The sequence below is a fragment of the Alosa sapidissima genome, chromosome 21, assembly GCF_018492685.1.
Source record: "Alosa sapidissima isolate fAloSap1 chromosome 21, fAloSap1.pri, whole genome shotgun sequence".
Lineage (NCBI taxonomy): Eukaryota > Metazoa > Chordata > Actinopteri > Clupeiformes > Clupeidae > Alosa > Alosa sapidissima.
The window spans coordinates 23104017-23122546 of NC_055977.1; the positions used below are offsets into that span (position 1 = coordinate 23104017).

The following is an 18530-nucleotide window of genomic DNA, read 5'->3' on the forward strand; positions in this document are numbered from 1 at the left end:
CATGGTTGCCTCTCACTCAAAACATAGGTGCACTTCGACGACTACTACTACTACTACTACTACTACTACTATTCTCTCAAGCAAACTTTAATGTGGGAGTTTCTGAGGTTAACAACACATGACATGACATGACCTCAGGGGCTGTTGGGGGTGGTTAGTGGGGCAGGGTTGTGGGGGGTGGCTCCTCCTGAAAAGCAAAACCCTCTGCATGCCAGTCTCAGTTTACAATTAGCCCTGAAAGCATTCACGTTTTAAATTCTTGAGTCTTGAGCTGTGAATATGGAAACGTTGGGGGGGGGGGGGGGGGGGACAGCATGGAAGACAGGCAGAGGGAGAGTTGTGAGGAGAGAAGAGAAGAGTCTTGGAGAAGAGGAGATCAACAGAGTTTTGGAAAAGTCCAGGGAGGATGAGAGCGAATGGGCAGGCAGACATGGATATGGGCAGAAAATGGGCAGGACCAAGTGGGAGTAAACACACAGAAAAGCGCGAGACATGGGAAAACTCACAGGGCCCTGGAGACTGCCATCCTCGCGGTCAAAGCTGCCCCTCGAGTTCCTGGATTCCGGCTTCTGCCCCGAGGAGGGAAAAAAAAGAAAAAGAGAGAGAGTGAGAGAGGAGAGGAGAGTTTCAAAAAAGGAAACCCATTATCATCCCGTTTTCTTCCAATTTCAAACCAGAATGCAGTACATAAATAACGTGCCACACTCAAGAGTATCATTCATGTCTTTCAATGTTTTTGACTATACAATGCAAAAACTAGAACAACAAAAAGAAGCAAAATGTTTTACCGTCATATATATCAATCAATATATTCAATGTCTGTGACTGTCACTAAGATGTAAAGTAGCATTTGACTTCCACTGATTTTGTCCATCACGAGGTTAGTTTACAAATGTCAGGTGCCCCTCAAACACACATAACATTGCACACACATACACAGTGTCAGCCAGACAGATACAGACCCACACAAACACGAGCTTAGATGAATGCAACCAGCATCAAAAGCAGCTTTAGACCAATTCCTCTGTAGACTCTAACATTCAGGCAGACAAACTCACACTTCTGCAAAAATCCAAACAAGCTGCAAGTTATTCAGCTGCACCCAAAGAGACATGCACCACAAAACGAAAAGTCCCCGCAAAAGCTCAACGTGTAATCTAAAAAGACCAAAAATATACGCCATCTCCTGTACCGTTTTCCCGAAGCAGGACTTGAAAACGTGCATCCTGTGAGCCCGGAGCCTGTGGGAGCGGAGAGAGAGTGCAGAGAGCGAGTCCATCGGCCAACCGAGGGGACGAGCAAGTGAGGGAGGGAGTGAGCTTGTCTCTCCAGCTGGGGGGGAAGGCTTTAGAATGCGCCTGACGGATTCATGCAGAGAGAACACTCGGCCAAGAGACTACTCTCCCTCTCTCTCTCTCTCTCTCTCTCTACTCTCACTTACTCCCTCCCTTCAACTATTCTCTCTGCTGATTTGCTTCCCTTCTCTCACTCTCTCATGAACTCTCTCTCTGTCACTCTATCTCTCTATCTCTGTGTGTCTAAATGAGCCATGCTGGTTTACACCATCAAATTAAACCAACAAAAGTAGCATTTGACATCACTGTAATTACTACATTTTCTCCCCGCAATGAAGTCAAAGAATTCCCCTTGCTAAATAAAAAACAGGATAGAACAGATACTGGATTCTGCCGAGGGGCCCAAGCATTCATGGATCCGGTTTGCGAGTGAAGGACAACAGTCCAAAATGGCAGCTATCTTTGGGGGCTGACAAAGAAGCTCCAAAATGCTGGTGATTTCCAACAGTTCCCACTAACTGTCCATTGGGCAGCCAAAGGCAACTGTCAGTAATGGATGACCAGATGAACCCTGTCTGAGGAGAGGAGGGATGCCAGACTTTCCACTGAAGGAAAGGAAAAGAAGAAGATAGAGGCAGGGAGGGAGAGCTGGAGAAATGGCCAGAGAAGGAGTGAGAAAGAGAAGGAGAGAAAGAGAGAGAGACTGCTCACAGCAGGGAGGTGACCTCACCAGGAAATCGAGGAGCTTCCAAATTACAGTGGTCACTCGCTCAAGTACCTGTGACCAGTGTGAGCGAACCTCTCTGGAACTTCCCATCATGCCCGTCCAAAACAAATGTGGAGGTTGGGCCACTTCCCCCCATCCCCATCCCCACCAGCTTGCGATCATTTCTCAACACCTCCTGCTTGAGGGAAAAGCTGTGCACTTTTTTCACACAGACCCATTGACGTTGAACGCCAATCAGCGACTTATTTCTTTGTAATAACAGACTCGAGTGGTGAGAGGCCTGTTTACACTGACTAGGCCACTGCTTCAGATGCGGTTTGGCAGATGGCAGAAGATGGGGATCTCTCTCCAATCAGCTTCCATGCAGCTTTCCAGAGAGGACTCCTCCATCGTGACGAGCCAGAAAACTTGTCTCTTTTGGGGTATACAGTGTTCTGACAGATGCCGGTGTCTCCCAGAGGAGGTGGATCTGTGGCTGCAGGTTGGACTGTACTCCTGTCTTGGCTACACAGATTTACAACTTTGTTTTTCAATACTGGGGAACCTCTTTTAATGGCGAATTAGTGACAGTGAAATATCACTGGTGCACCGGTTAAGCCAAAAGGTAAAACCAACAACCACCTCAGATTTCAAGGAAACATGAGCACATGGAGACTGATACAGCCAACATCAACTAAAATATTATATGTGACTGGCTGCTTCCGTAGCTGACAGGTTACATTTCAAATAACCTGTTCACTGCAGAGTAGACTCCTGTATACAGGATTGTACACAAAAACTGGTTAATAATTTTTCATACAGACACAGACTCGGCGGACAACTTCACATTCTTCTACGGTGCAAATAGGTGTCAACACAAGATGCACAGAGTTCCAAAACAAACTGACAGGAGCACTGAATATTCCACACATCTTAAGATCAGAACAACACCATATTGGGCAGTCCCTCAGTTGAAATCATCTCCATTTCATTCCGTTTCAGTCCAGTGCATTTCTACATTGTCACAGGACAAAAAGACTTTAAAAGTTGAGAGGACTCGATTCCAAGCAGAAGTGAGAAAAGCAATAGAGAAAAGGCAATCCTTGTCCATGAATAAGCTTTAGAAAAGCAGCACAGAAAACCAACCACTGAGAAGATCACAAGATCTAGTGCAGAGGTGTTCGTGTTCAGGTTAAAAAGGTTCAATATGGTACTACCAAAAGCAATATGGTAGGAAACAAATTGTAGTATTTACTGCCAAAAATACATAGAAAACATTTAGTCTCTGAACCTGGGAGTTAATAAACCTTTGGTAAGGACTTAGCTCCAAATCTCTAAAATGCCACAAGGGAGGGCAACAGAATAGAGTCCCAAGAAAAACAGAGAGTGCCCAGAATTCCCAGAGGTCTGCTCGGAGCCGCAGTATGGCCGGCGGACCCCCTGCAGCAGAGAGTGGAGCCGTTACCAAGAAGCTCTCCTCCTGCTCCAGCCAGCGCTGGTCCTCCTCCATCTGCTGCTGCTGCATCATCAGCCGCTCCTCCATCAGGTGGGGCGGCAGTGCCTGGCTAAGCCCCCGCATATCCAGAGCCCCTCCGTCCTAAAGGGGTGGAGTGATGCGCGTCACGTCAGTTCACTTTGTTTCATTGCATTTGGGGGCTCGGAGTGTTAGTTAGCATCCGGGCTAGAGCAGCACAACTCACATTGGTTCATGTGAGGTAGATCTTAGTGGTGTACCAGCTATAAGGGGGTCGCTTTGGTTGAGTTGCACTAGCTTGGTGGCCGCACGAAGACTAATATTTTAGTTGAGGTATTGGTAGCTTTCAGTCTAGGTATTCATTGGAGTTAGTTAGTCAGTTCAGTTCATTCGAGTTGAGGAGTTAGCTGAAGTTTGTTCCAGCTAGTAGGGCCTAGGCTAACAGTGCACTATTGATTTAACAGAAGCGAAGGAAGCAGCCTCAACATCAACTATGGAAACATGAGCCAAGCATGCCAATCTCGATCCCAATAACAACACAGTTGCAGGTAATATTATGAATTGTTTTGATAGTTGACAGCTCCTTTAGTTACTCTTACAAAAGCACAGTAAAGTTAGTAAGGCCAGATCACTGCTGCACTAATTCCAGCTGAAATAGGTTAGATTAGAGGGGAGTTACAATGTGAGTTACTGTATGAATGTGTGATAGTGAAGATGTTTTAGTAATGAAGGGGTGAGTAATAAATCACAGCACTTACCTCTACATTGGGGGACCACATGGGAACATCCTGTGGTCGATGGTGGTTCCAGGAGTCGTGGGGGTCCAGGACAGAGGCCTGAGCGGGGTAGCCTCCACTGGGCATAGAGGACATGCTGCTGTGCGGCGTGGGATAGCCAGATACCTGAGCACCACAACATATGTTCATGATGGTTAAAGATGGGTTGGACTGGACAAGTCCACTCTAGAATCCGACTGGTTCATAATGAGCTCCAATAAAGTGCAGATGTCTCAGGCTCTACGATCCATTGCAACTCAGAGTGCATGATGAGAACCCTTCCACTGACCCCAATTTCTCATGATAGCCTCCACCCCAGTGCAGAAAACCTACTAACAAAAACTCAAGCCCTTACCCATTATAGGCCTAAAAATAAAACGCCTAAATGGGGGTTAGGGGCTCATAATAACAATAACCATAAAAAATGTCTTGCCCTTTAAAACAGGGAATGCCTTATAAGGCAAAAGAGCAACGCCAGCTTGCCCCCCACCACCCACCACTTAACAATAAAAAAAGCGATAACAACTGAACATTTGGGAGAGATTTTTTTTTCTCCAGCAGATGGAATCTGTCTCGAATCAACAATGCCAGCATTTTTAACAGGCCTTTACAGGAAATGCCTGCTGTCAGCTTGCTTTACGACAGGCCCGAGCACTGTAAAACAACTTAAAAACTTTTGATTCATTCCTGGAGAGGTCAGTGGGATGACAACCATGACAAGCTTGGCCTGTGAAGCTATCCCTTTCTGCAGAGGTGCAAAAATATTTAACTGCAGTGGAGAACAATGCACATGCAGCATACATATGCATGGGCATAAATTACTAATATGTTGACAGAATAAGATCTATAATCGATTATCAATGGTCATGTATAAAGCAGCAAAGAAATGCACTCTTAGCAGACTAAAACTAGTTGAAGCGGATGCTTCAGGGAGTGTGAGTGTGTGTGTGTGTGTGAGTGTGTGTGTACCTGATAATGGTTGAGCTGGCCAGCGTGCTGGGGACTGGGGTAAAAGCCCTCACTGGAGCGTGGACTGGGATAACCAGGTCTACTGGGCTGCAGGACGGAAAAGGGAGAGGGAAAAAGAAAAGGCGAGATTAGATTTCTGCAATGAGCTCCTTCATTTGCCAAAGGCTTCATGCACATCAGAGAGAAAGGGTGACAAACGGATGGGACAAAGATAGAGACAGAGATTTAGATGAATCGATGTAGCCGTTATTAATCTACCAACCTATAAAGTTTCACACCTCTGAGTGTGTGGGTGTTTGAGTCTCTTCAACAAATGTGAGCGAGGAGAGCGAGCACTATATGCCAAAAGTCACACCAATGTGCAGCACAAACATGTAGCTGTCTTAATTGTTGGTTCTACTTGTGCATTACCGTAAAACCATTTTGTTAACACGTGTACATTTTTGAACAGTTAATTCAACATTTTTTCTTAATACAAATATATTTATTTTCTTAATCATCATGCCATTTTCACTGCCATCTATAGTTATTAAGATCCACTAAATATCTAAGACTCAACCAAAGCAGTGTACAGGTCATCCATCTTAAGAAGAAAGAGACAGGCTCACAAATTAGCTTTGTTCACAGTGTTACAAACCCTCCTTGAACCTATAAACGCCATTCATCACAGCTTTACTCAACAAGCTGGGACTTTAAAAACCCTTCATCTGCTATAACTTATGAGCAGTATTTATGCTGGTCTCCTAGCTACATGAGACCCTTGGGACAAGGACATATTTCAACAACAGGGAGGAGTCCAGCCTATCACTGCATTCCATTGCATATCAGCAATATATCAGAATGTGATCACATAATCTTGTTAGAGAATAGGACAATGTGGATGTGAATGAGGAGAGTGTTGTACAAGGCATAAACCATAAGCCCTATGGAGATATCATGCATAATACATGGGGCTAACAGTTTAGAGTGAGTGTGTCGGAGACGGAGAGAGAGAGAGAGAGAGAAAGAGAGAGAGAGAGAGAGAGAGAGAGAGAGAGAGAGAGAGAGAGAGAGAGACACTATATGTGTGTGAGAGAGAGAGAGAGAGAGAGAGTGGTGTTATAGGCGATAACCATTATGTGATCTTACTTTAGGGGGAGCCTCGTCTGAGCCGCCCGAGTCCCAGGAGACGGTGACCTGCCTCCTCATCTCCATCCTCATCCTCTCCTCCTGCTGGGCCTTCTCCTCCTCCAGGATGGTGCTGCGCAGGTGAACAAGCAGAGAGAGACTACCGTTCATGCTGATGAATGACAAAACCTTCCATCACTAGCATGACTAACTAACAAATCTACCTGAACATGTGATGGACACTGTTGCAGCACTAGCATTGCAATGGTAGGCAAACCCATATGCTAAATATGAAACATAATGCTTGTTTTGTTTTCGTTTAATGGTTATCGCCTATATTGTTCAAGCATATCAGGAACTGATGTCTCAGATGAGATCAGAATGCTTTCAAATGGCTGTTATTGAGACTTAACCCCCAAAAAATCTATTATATATGGAGGTCAGACAACAATGTTTTTCAGTGATCGGAAGTAGGTTTTCTATACTCCATTAGTAAGACAAAGAAGTCTTTCAACAGACAACTTGACATAACTCTTTAACCACAAAACTATGTTTACCCGAAGCAGGAAGTTGAACAGTTGCAAAGCCACAGATCCAAACATGACCCCATATATGCTAAAAAAGTTCAGACTCCAGTTTTGAGTCAAAATAAGTCGAGCTACCGTGTGAATGTCATACCCTACAATACACAGCGGGTACTCAGAATGCATCATCATGCGCAAAGACGTTTTGTACGTTCAGATACAGACGGGCAGAAAACTGCAGGTGCTCAAAGCACAACCTACTTCTACCTGAACTGGCTACTCACAAACCTGAACTGGCTACTCACAAACCTGAACTGGCTACTCACAAACCTGAACTGGCTACTCACAAACCTGAACTGGTTACTCACAAACCTGAACTGGCTACTCACAAACCTGAACTGGCTACTCACAAACCTGAACTGGCTACTCACAAACCTGAACTGGCTACTCACAAACCTGAACTGGTTACTCACAAACCTGAACTGGCTACTCACAAACCTGAACTGGCTACTCACAAACCTGAACTGGCTACTCACAAACCTGAACTGGAAACCGCGGACGCAGTGTTGAAGGAGCAAAGCCTTTTTATCGCGCCAGTGGAGCAGTCCTTTACTTCTGTTCAAAGACTAAAAGGAGTTCTTCTGTGTGAAGCTGACTTTCTCCTCTCTAGGTCTCTCTTATTCTTGTTCTCTCTCTCTCCCTCGCCCTTGCTCTAGAGCTCTTGCCCTTGTCTCACACTCGTTCTTCCCCCCCCCCCTCTCTCCATCACTCACTCACTCACTCATTCACTTTCTCTGCCCCCCTGGCTGGAGGTAAGCTGTTGCTCTTGGCTGTAGGCCAGCGCTTAAAGACCGGAGACTGGCAGTCGGGGAGAGGGCTGGCCAGGACGGGCTTCTGTGGGACAGCCACGGAACGAGCCTTCCAGGGCAGCGGCAGCAGCGCACCTCCAGCCAAGCTGGCAAGCCCTGAATACCTTAACGGCAAGGGCACTGGAGCTTTCAAAGGCCCAGGTGATCTGCCTGTGTGAGAGAGTGTGTATGTGTATGTGTGTGTGTGTGTAGCAACAATTTGGAACAGTCCTTTCCTAACAGGGCTCACTGACACCCATAAATACTTGCTGGCACAAAGGCTCCTCTTGGAGCCTGGGTTAGCAGTCCCAAGAATGCCCCTAAACTACTCTTTGCCTTGAATGGAGCTGGACTGATTCACCATTAATGTGCAACAAGATTTAAATACTTCAGACATCACAGGGAGTACATACAATAGATCTGTACGTAAAGGACAAATGTCCTGCTTTCTGCTCAGAGAGGGACTTTCAACCATATGTAGCACTATGTACAAAACCATCGGGCTTCTAGTCAAAGGCAGATTTAGCATAGTTGAATATATTGCATACTTGTTCATTTTTTAGTAAGTGTGACTGAAATATGGACTGCCAGCGAATCATGCAAGATTTTTATGTACTAATTTCAAGCTTACAAAAGAGCGGGGACATCTAGTGGCCGGTAATGGAATCATAACACATTATAATTCATGTCCCCTCCCACCCTGCGTCTGCACTCATGCTACACTATAAATAACACCTACCAAAACAGAACATATACTTTGGGTTAGTCTCGCGGGGCCAGAGGTGACATTGGCACTTTGTGAAAAAAGAATGTCTGGAGACAACGTCTCTACATTTCGGTTATGCACTGTGGTGAACTCTAACTAAGACAAGGCTGGTTGCCTCACCTCTTTTGGTTTACACCCACATTGAAGACAATTTCACCTAAGGTCCTTGGCAGATCTCACACACCCTGAGGTCGTGAGGTCTTTAAAAATGTTAACCTCACTCTAATAGCAATGACCGAGCAAATGTGTTCAACTCACCACATCCCTTTGGATTTTGGCCTTTAACATCTGCAACTGCTCATAGTCTTTACAAAGTGTCCAACATCATAGTTCACACAAGCCACACATTTATCCTGATGAATTTAAAGTCCACTTTCCATATCTTAATGATGTTATGTAAATCTATACAAAAGTTAGTATAGTTAGATTTAGTGTTATTTATGATTTAATTTTTTGACTGTTTTTAGTCCATATTCTGTATTCTGTGCCGCAGGTGTGTAGTGTTAGGATGTGTTTGGGATCGTGTTAGAGGATACCTGAGTTGGGTCTTGAGCTCGGTGAAGCGGGGCCTCTTGCTGGGGTCATAGGCCCAGCATTTGGTCATCAGGCTGTAGAGGGTCGGAGGGCAGTTGGGCGGCATGGCCAGCCGCTCGCCGTTCTCGATGCGCCCAATCACATCATTGTTCTTCACCCCCTGGAAGGGCTTGATGCCGTACATGAGGATCTCCCACATGCACACACCTGCGAGAGAGAGAGAGAGAGAGAGAGAGAGAGAGAGAGAGAGAGAGAGAGAGAGAGAGAGAGAATAATATTTTCATATTAAATTCTCATGTTGTCTACTGCAACTCCTACGAATCCTATTTATTATTCATCATTTTACCCTAAGGTAATAGAATTTAGTGCTGGATCATGTACATAACTTTTATTTGTTTGTAAATATTAGAGAGTAACTCACCAAACATCCACACGTCACTTGCAGAGGTGAATCGCCTGAAGTTGATGGACTCCGGGGCCATCCATTTGATGGGCAGTTTCCCTTTGGAAGCTGAAAGGAATGAGAAAGGTTGGGATCATTAGCTGCAAAAACTACAGTCAAAAAAAGCTATTGGATCCATCATCTGATTACACAATGCATACACAGACTGTTGCATTAGCACTGGCAAGGCACTGTGCCTTTTCAGAAACCACCAGCAGATGGCGATGTTGCATGTTCTTCAGAAGTTCACAAGGCTTTACTGCATCATTTTCATTCAGTCAGCAACTCATTCTGTCTCCTGTTTGAAGGAACTCACCTTTGTAGTAGGAGCTGTCCTCCATGTATCTAGAGAGCCCAAAGTCTCCCAGTTTCACACAGTCGGTGGAAGACACAAGAACATTTCTGGCAGCAATGTCCCTGTAGAACACACACAAAAGAGCCTGCTTAGAACCGTATCCAAAATCGAACTGAGGAGGCCAAATAAAGTAGAAAGAGATGAATTAATTCCTTGCCGCTACTAGAAGGGGTTGGCTTTACCTGTGCACAAACCGCTTGCTCTCCAGATAGGCAAGTGCTGTGCTTAGCTGATGCGCAAAGAGTATTAGCGTTGCCAGGTCCAGGTTGTATTTTCTGACTTGCAGGAAAGACCTCAGCTGCAGACACACATTCAGACGAGACACCTCTCTATCAGCTTCACATTATAAACACATTACAAATTCATAGTACAAAAGTGGTGTGTAGCGGTGACAGTCTAATCAGGCACAAAGAGGAGTTCCCACAGACTTGGCAGTTCACTCACCTCTCCCATAGTGCACAGCTCCATGATGATCCAAACGGGGTTTTCTGTGATGACTCCGATCAGCTTCACAATATTAGGATGGTCAAACTGTCTCATGGTCACTGGTTACAGAAGAAGCATTAAGGTGTTGTTTCAGTTTCTGCTTTGAGGAAATCTGACTAATGGTATGACCACACTGACACAGACAGAATGACATGCAGCTTGGTGTTAGACTTCCTCATGCGTCTGACCACTTCCACAGTATTTCTACAATCACATCCGAGATGAAAAAACCAATCCCTCACACACCCATATACACATAGTAAAACACGCCCACGCACGCACATACACACACACTACCCAAAACATATCCAGCAGTTATAGATCAAAACTAACAATGGTTCTAAATCCAAAGAAAACATTCCTTCTCTGAAACTCACAGGCTTCCTGTAAGAACTTCTCGCGGACGCTGTCAGAGGTGCAGTTCTTGCAGGTCTTAATGGCCACAGATAGAGTGGGATTCTCCTGAAGTGGGGAGACAAAACCACACACACAAATCACTACAACGATCAGAGGGGGGAATGGCCCATGTACTGTACAGTACAATAACCAAAAACTGAAGACGCTGCTAAAAATACTTTTGGTGGTGGCGCAACCAGACCAGAGAGCAAAAACACAGTCCTGTCAAAGACTGAGCTGAGTGAACCGCTGTGTTTTTTTTGTGTGTGATTAAGAGAAATGGGGAAAGTCAGACTGAAAATTCCTCTTGTCTTTAGTATGAATTTGGGATATTGTCTGGCATGGGAGATATTTGGTTTATGTATGTGTGTGTGTGTGTGTGTGTGTGTCTGTGTTTGAGTGAGTGTGTGTGTGTGTGTGTGTGTGTGTGTCCAAGAGGCTGCATACCGTGCTGGCGTAGACCCCCTGATGGACGTCTCCAAACTGGCCCTCTCCAATACAACGGCCCAGTTCGATCCGGTCCCTCTGGATCTCATAGTCTCTGGCTGCAGAGGAGAAACAGAGCAAACCCAGCATCACAACCACCTCCTTCAGGCAGTCACCCCCCTGCCAGCGGCCCAGTTAAGCCCCCTCTAGACCTGCCATGCTCTTCACAAAGCCTTGGGCAAGGCCATTATGTTACTTCAGCCTTGTGTTGGGTACTTGCAACCATGCCTTAGAGCACACAAAGGCTTTCACTAAGGGCATCGTTAAGGGTCGCTAATGTCTTCACAGGCACTGACAGGCACTTCAACACAAGCACGATGCTCAGACATGCAAACAACAAAACACAGGGGGAGGCAGACTTCACTCAGTCACAAACATCACTGCAGTTCCCTCGCAAACTGACATAATTTTTTAATAGTAGTTGAGTTCTACTAGTTGTGCACACTGGCGCCATTTTTATGACTAATAACATTTCCCTCTTTGAAAAATAAAACAACATGTCTGAGTAGTTCATCCGTCAACTGCATAACAGGATGACTCAGGCACATGTGCATGTAATAACACAATGAATGACATGGAGAAGTGTTTTGTACAATGAAAACACACAAATCGTTACACTAAGACATATCATCCTAACTAGGCCTCTCAACCCTGGGAGAGGATTAGTCCAGTTATAAACGGTCTCATTTAGGATGTTGACACCAAGACTTGTTTAATGTTAAGATTTGAATATGGACCTCCAAAACCAGAGTTGAACAACCTAGTCTACCAAAAGACAAGCAGAGAATGAGAGAGAGAGAGAGAGAGAGAGAAAATGAAAGAGAGAAAAAACAGAGAGAAAGAAAGAGTTACAGAGAGAGAGAGAGAAAGAAAGTCTTACAGAGAGAGAGAGACAGGCAGAGAGAAGAAAAAGGAAAGAAGTGAGAAAAAAGACAGACAGACAGAAAGAATAAGAGAAAGAGAGAGCAAGAAAGGGTTACCTTCAACTACTCCATAGCCCTCTGCTGGACATTTAAAGTGAGAGAAAAGCAAAAGAGCTGGTATTTAGAACCAATGAGAATTGAACACAGAGAACGTGAGAGCAAGACACAGAGCATGGTGGAGCGGTGAGCAGGACTAATTGATGGGAGACAGCCTTGACCTTGACTAATCATGGCCATCACAGAGAATGAGTTCTAAAGTGGCCCTTAAGGTGGAGGATGAGGCACAAAAGACTGACCCAGAGTTTGACTAAAGATTAGGTTCAACAAGAGAGGAAAAAAAGGGGGGGGGGAAACAAAACAACAAAAAATGTCCAAAGCTACAGAGCATAATGTAAGATTTTAGCTAAGCTAAGGTGTCGGTGCTACTGTTAATACAGACAGAAGAATGCAGGTGTCTGAACACACAATGAAGCTGGTCAACTGATGATCAAGGGTCTACAGTCATGATGTAAAAAATAAAATAAGAAGCATGAGACAAACATACCAAACATTTTAACATGGTCTTAAGTTAAGCAATAAAAAAACGGATTTGAAGATCTACAGTGAATCTCCTTTAGTTTTGCTGTAACTCTATAACCAGACCTGTTACAACAGTTATGCGCAGGGTGCTGGTAAAATAATGACTTTAATATACCGTAATGGCGTGACTCTGATCAAGCTTGTAAAATACTGTAACGTAATTTGTGTCTTGTCATATCTGATCATGTACTTATGGTGAACGCTTGCTTGTTGACTAACATTAGAGAGACTTTGAGTCAAAGTAAACAAGTAAATATGAACTCATTCACAGCATCTGGCCATGTAGATATGTTGTTATTTTTGGTCAAACAGCCATGCAGAATTCAGAAGATGAATCCAGAGTCACACAGATTTAGTCTACTTTCTGTTCTTAACAAGACTTTGAACACTATATTACATAAGGACTAGCAATGGTTTTTCTAGGAAAAACTTAGCAAATCATGACAGGTGGCAACCATACATGTATAAACCTGGATGTACACATTCTACAGGCGTGTTTAACAAAACAGACACATATGTTTTAATTTCCTCTGCCAAAAGCAGAGACCTACATACCCTAAAATAGAAGCACACCACTTATAAGCAGGCCCCTTACATCAAATGTTTGTGGAGGGAGCAGCATTGCACATAAAATGTCATGGAGGGGTTCATCCCAGACAGTTAGTGTCTAAACACACTGTACGAGGCCAATGCTGTATATGGCTCTCTGCTGTGTTATCAGGCACTAATACTTAATGTTTGCACAGCACATAAAAACTACGGATGGAGTTGAAGCCTTTCATGGTCAGACAGAGGGGGTGGGGGAGTCGGAGGGGGCAGTCAGCTGGGCCTGGGACAGCCCCTCTGTTCCCCATGATGGTGGCGGGCGGTTTCCCCCAGTGCACAGGCCCTTTTGTTGAGCCCTGCCTCACATGAGCCCACGAGACTCGGGGTCATCAGAGCTGGCCGGCTACGGAGCCCAAGGGTGACTGACTGACTGGTTGGTGGGTTGGCTGGCTGGCTGACTCAGATGCTAAACTGGGCTCCTCGCGGATGCACTCCCGGCCTGTTTGGTCTGTGCTGCGCTGTGCTGTGGGAAGGGGAAGCTCTGATTGGGTGGCCGTGCTGACAAACTAGTTTCAGCATTCACCACCAAGCTTGGTTTAGTACAGAAGAGAAACCTGCATTACGTTTGTCTCATTGAGATATTACCAACCAAAGACAAGAGCTCATGCTAATATGTTAGCACAACTCAGTGATTGCTGATGTTGCTTAACAACAGACTTTATGGCTAAGAGTTCAGTAGTTGACAATAGTGGCCTAAAATCAATAGATATTGTGCTGAAAATAGCCCTAATGCTGTCAATTTATGTCAAGATGCTTCTAGGCCAAACAAATCTGTTGGTGTGGTTTTCAACAGCTCTCTTAGGTGGTCTGTGACACACTTTAGGCACATGCAACAAGACTTTTAGTAGCCATATGAAAAGTAGCAGCTGTTAGCTGCCTAAGAGAACCACTTCACGCTAATTAGCCAAGTCATTTTGGTCACAGTTTGAAATAATGACACCCGTGTAAATGATCGTGGGCTGCAGGTTTACATTAAGTTATGAAGCTCTGTATGTCTGGTAGGAATGCCTGAACATCTGTTCGACGTGGAGCAGCACTTGTGCGGACCTTTTCTGGAAATATTTAAAACATAAACACTGAGCAAAGTCTGTTACGCCTGGAGTGCTTTCTTTTAGTACCCCTCTGAGTAACCCTAACATTTCCAAAACACATGACGACCATTTGGCAGATGGGGCCAAATAGAAAAACCCCTCTGGTATTCTCAGGTGTAGATAGCACCACTGCTCCTGTGGCTAGTCAAACGAAATAGAACGATAGATAAAGAGCAATAGATACAAAGGAGAGATGACGAGAGAGAGAGAGAGAGAGAGAGAGAGAGAGAGAGAGAGAGAGAGAGAGAGAGAGAGAGAGAGAGAGAGAGAGAAAGAGAGAGAGAGAGAACGGCTGGAGGGAAAAATAGGTCATGATAAAGAACAGAAGCCACGTTTCAAAAGGAATTTTGGCTTAAGTCAGAAACATCTGGATTCCAAGAGCGAGCGAGCGATCAAGAGAGAGACATAGAAAGAGAGAGGAAGAGAGAGAGAGAGAGAGAGAGAGAGAGAGAGAGAGAGAGAGAGAGAGAGAGAGGAGAGAGAGAGAGAGAGAGCAAAGTCTGGTTGACAGCCCAACTGGTACAAACGTATCACAGCTGAGGCAGCCAACCGCTTGCCTGACAGGATCGAGAAGTGAGGAGGTTATTTGGTACTTACTGGAGGGCATGGTGTAGGTATCCTCCTCGTCTATGATCTCCGCATAGTCGTCCGTTTCTGTGTGTGGAGAGGAGGGGAGGAGAGAAGACAACAAGAGCAAGCGGTCAGTACGGTAGACGGGTCCTCCTGTCTAGCCAGTGTCCACTCTAGCTAATGCAGCCGGAGCATTGAGCGAAAAAAAAAATAAAGGACTAAAATAAGTAATCGTCCACAGTAGAAGCTAGAGCCGGCTGAAAATAAACGCAGTAGTCAGACGGTGCGCACACACACACACACACTACACACACAATCTACTCACACAATCTACTTCACATATACACACCCACCCACAACACTGGGAACAGAAATGCACTCACACGTACTCACACACACACACACATGCAAGAACACTCTTGCGTCCATACACTCAAGCGGTCCTCCCAGCTTTTACACACAGAGTTGCTCAGTTGCTCATGCGGTGCGTAGATCTGACTGTTTGTCTGGCCAATCAGAGCACGGCTTTCCAGCTGTGTGTTTGGGTGGGTGAGAGAGGGAAGTGTGGGGGGGGGGGACTTCTCTATTTTTCTCCCTCTGCACTTCTCTCTCTCTCTCTGTCTCTTGCTCTCTACTATAGTTTCCATCACTCAAGACAAGCAATGACTGTTTTTGAACTGTGCCTGTCCCTCTGACTCTCTCTTTCCATTCGTCTATCTGCGTGTGTGTGTGTTTGTGTGTTTGTGTGTGTCTTGTAGTGGCCACTGGTTTGCTCCTTAGTTCCTGAAACATAATTGTGTCTCTGTAGCCGATTCCTTTTTAGCCTGGAATGCAGCAGCAGCAGCAGCAGCAGGGCCACACCGAGGCAGAGGGAGACGGAAAAGGGAGAGGTAGAAAACGAGAGAGCAACAGGGAGAGGGAGGGGGAGAGAGAGAGAGAAAGAAAGAGAGAGAGTGTGTATGTGTGTGTGTGTGTGTGAGAGAGATAGTTTTCCTGACCAAATTCAGACTTTTGAAAGACAGCAGAGCTGGGAGGAGGCAATGAGAAACATTTATAGTGAAATAATGCACTACACACACACACACAGCATAGAAACTCACCACACATATTTTCTCCTTCTCACTAACACTTAAACGCAACACACACTACATGTCCCACACACACACCCATTAAATCTAAATTAAGTGAAAACATTTAAAACACAGGCTACAGTTACACACTTGACTCTACATCTGACATTTCCTATCCATCACCACCAGTAACAAAAGTAGCTCTAGCGTGTTAGTGGCAGGTCATGGGAAGGAATGAAATGGAAAAGATTACAAAAGCCAACACTTTACCATCCCCACTACAATCCTCTGCAGGTCCAAGGAGAGGCATGCAAAAAGGAGAGAGAAAGAGAGAGATGGGGAGAGGGGGTTTGGGGTGTAGAGGGAATAAGACACAAGGTTAATGCAATGAAGAAACATTTCAGTAAAAACATGACAAGTTTCTGATATGACGTTAACTTGATTACAGAAGCAGATCAGCGCGCTCCATGGCCTCGAAGCTGTTAGAATGGAGTTAGGCTTTCTGACTTTCACCTTTCTCTCCCTCGGCTGCCGAGTCACTCAAACGGACACTGGCCTGAAATCGAGTTAGACCACCACTGGAATGTGTGGGAGCTTATTGAATTTGGGGGGAAGCACTCTTGCCAGCATTGTTCTCCTTGAGGAGTTCATGTTGGTTCAGGCAACTGGCGGTCACCTAGGCTTTTCCACTACGAGCTCTCTGTGGAGGGTCTGTGATGGACAGGGACGGGAGCCAATGGTAGTTGCATTCTGCTGTTGGCAGGGCGGGCCAAGAAGGTGTGGTGTATGGCGAGGGAGTTTGGTTTGCCAGAAAGGTGGAGGTTAAAAGAAATGAATAATAGCACACACTTGAATAGGTCTGTTTAGTTTCTCTGGGGACGTCAAGCTGGGACCGTCTCCAAAGACATTTAAAAAAAAAAAAACACGCAGAGCGAATGCCTTCACAAGTGAGAAGCAACGTGGAACAAAATAGTGTTTTTTATGAGCGATATAAAAAGATAAAGCGACCTGGAGCTGTTTGTGAAAGTGTGTTAAAAGCATTGATGTCTGAGAGAAAAGGCGACCCTGTTGATTTGTGGCGGTGGCTTTACTACAATCGGGTGAGCGAAAGTATTCTAGGCAAGAGAAGAAGAGGGAGAAGGAGGGGAAAAAAATGGTGGGGGGCTAATTTAATCTTTTCGCAGCTTGTTGACATCTCCTGTTCATTTGCACTGTGTTTATTCTAACGCCAGTGAAAGCAATGGAAAAGAGAGAGAGAGAGAGAGAGAGAGAGAGACAGAGAGAGAGAGAAGAGCTTCTCTTTCTGGAAGAGATAACAGTTTATAGTCTCTCACTTACACTATGATGTGTTTGTGAAGTTGCCTTTTAAGCATTGATTTTGTTTTTCTTCTTATAGCTGTTTGTTCCTGCATTGGCTGACCCAGTTTAGGCCTGCGACTGATGATATAGGAGGGGAGTTGGGGGGGCGGTTTTTGGGGGAGTGTGTGCGCAGTCTACCTTTAACCTCACCAATCAAAATCCCCTTCAGAGGCCCATGGAGTCTGTGGGGAAGACCTCAACCCGTGCAGGCTTGTGCCAGTGCATTACAGGGAACTGTCGGCAGTGCTGGAGTGCTGCCCGCCACTCTGTGCTGACCTTAGAGCAGTTAGGCCGTTAGCCTGCTATGCACCTAACTCTACATCCACGCAGACACTGGCCAAGCTGCAGCAGTAGCACACACACAGGTAGCAGTAGAAGAAGCAGTGGTTTGATGTGCATGCGCAGCCCACAGCACACCAGCAGCAAAAGGGACCCCCCCACCCCCCACGTGTCAGAGTGACCAGCCACTCTCCAAGGCAATATCCCAACTAGGCTGCAAGTTGGTTAAAACCTAAGTGCAGGTACTGTTCACCTTCCTCAGCTGTCCAGGGCAGCTGTTATATGACACTAAACATGTCTACTATCCCAGTAATGTGAGTGGCGTTGGGATTTCAAGCGTCTTTAGCTGGGAGCAGATGTGAGAACTGCCGTGTGGGAGCAGAGGGAGACAGCCTGGCAGTCGCAGTGACACACACACACACACACACACACACACACACACACGTGGTTAGAGTTAATCAAGCTGAGCAGCAGGCAGCCGGGCAGCCTGGGTACCGTTGGGCGAAGGTTCACGGGAGCAGAAGACGAAAGGAAGGAGAAAGCGCCGGGCTTTAGCCGACTTGGGAGGACTCTGAGGCACTAGGTCTTCAGGGGGGAAATGAGGAGAAGAGAGAGAGAGAGAGAGAGAGAGAGAGAGAAAGAGAGAAAGAGAGAGATGAAAAAGAGGATGAGAGCTGGAGGGAGAGGATGGGACGAGAGAGAGAGAGACAGATGTAGCAACAGAGCATAGCATGAGGAGAACAATTGTCTGTTTCAATCTCCTTTTAAAAAGGCAGAGAAAAAACGCCTTGTTCACTTCCGAGAATCCTTGTGACTCCTCCATCGACACGCACATAAACCCCAACCCCCCCACACACAAACACTCTCGCTCAAACTGGAACATAACATC

The 18530-nt window shown here is 45.6% G+C and overlaps 1 protein-coding gene across 10 annotated transcripts in view; it reads right to left on the reverse strand.

Moving 5' to 3' along the window:
• Positions 1 to 18530, reverse strand: part of ptk2aa (protein tyrosine kinase 2aa) — a 57719-nt gene that overhangs the window by 6539 nt on the left and 32650 nt on the right. For 4 of the 10 annotated variants that reach the window (XM_042075755.1, XM_042075756.1, XM_042075753.1 and 1 more), the window contains exons 14-26: positions 14961 to 15017; positions 11126 to 11223; positions 10660 to 10744; positions 10241 to 10341; positions 9979 to 10094; positions 9758 to 9858; positions 9421 to 9510; positions 9002 to 9206; positions 6349 to 6460; positions 5221 to 5307; positions 4234 to 4377; positions 3467 to 3598; positions 507 to 569 (exon numbers count right to left, since the gene is read on the reverse strand). In XM_042075755.1, coding sequence (XP_041931689.1) covers positions 507 to 569; positions 3467 to 3598; positions 4234 to 4377; positions 5221 to 5307; positions 6349 to 6460; positions 9002 to 9206; positions 9421 to 9510; positions 9758 to 9858; positions 9979 to 10094; positions 10241 to 10341; positions 10660 to 10744; positions 11126 to 11223; positions 14961 to 15017 — 1391 coding nt within the window. Of the gene's footprint in view, positions 1 to 506; positions 570 to 3466; positions 3599 to 4233; positions 4378 to 5220; positions 5308 to 6348; positions 6461 to 9001; positions 9207 to 9420; positions 9511 to 9757; positions 9859 to 9978; positions 10095 to 10240; positions 10342 to 10659; positions 10745 to 11125; positions 11224 to 12144; positions 12175 to 14960; positions 15018 to 16273; positions 16292 to 18136; positions 18227 to 18530 lie in introns of all 10 variants that reach the window. The other 6 variants (XM_042075746.1, XM_042075747.1, XM_042075748.1 and 3 more) reach the window with 3 other exon arrangements.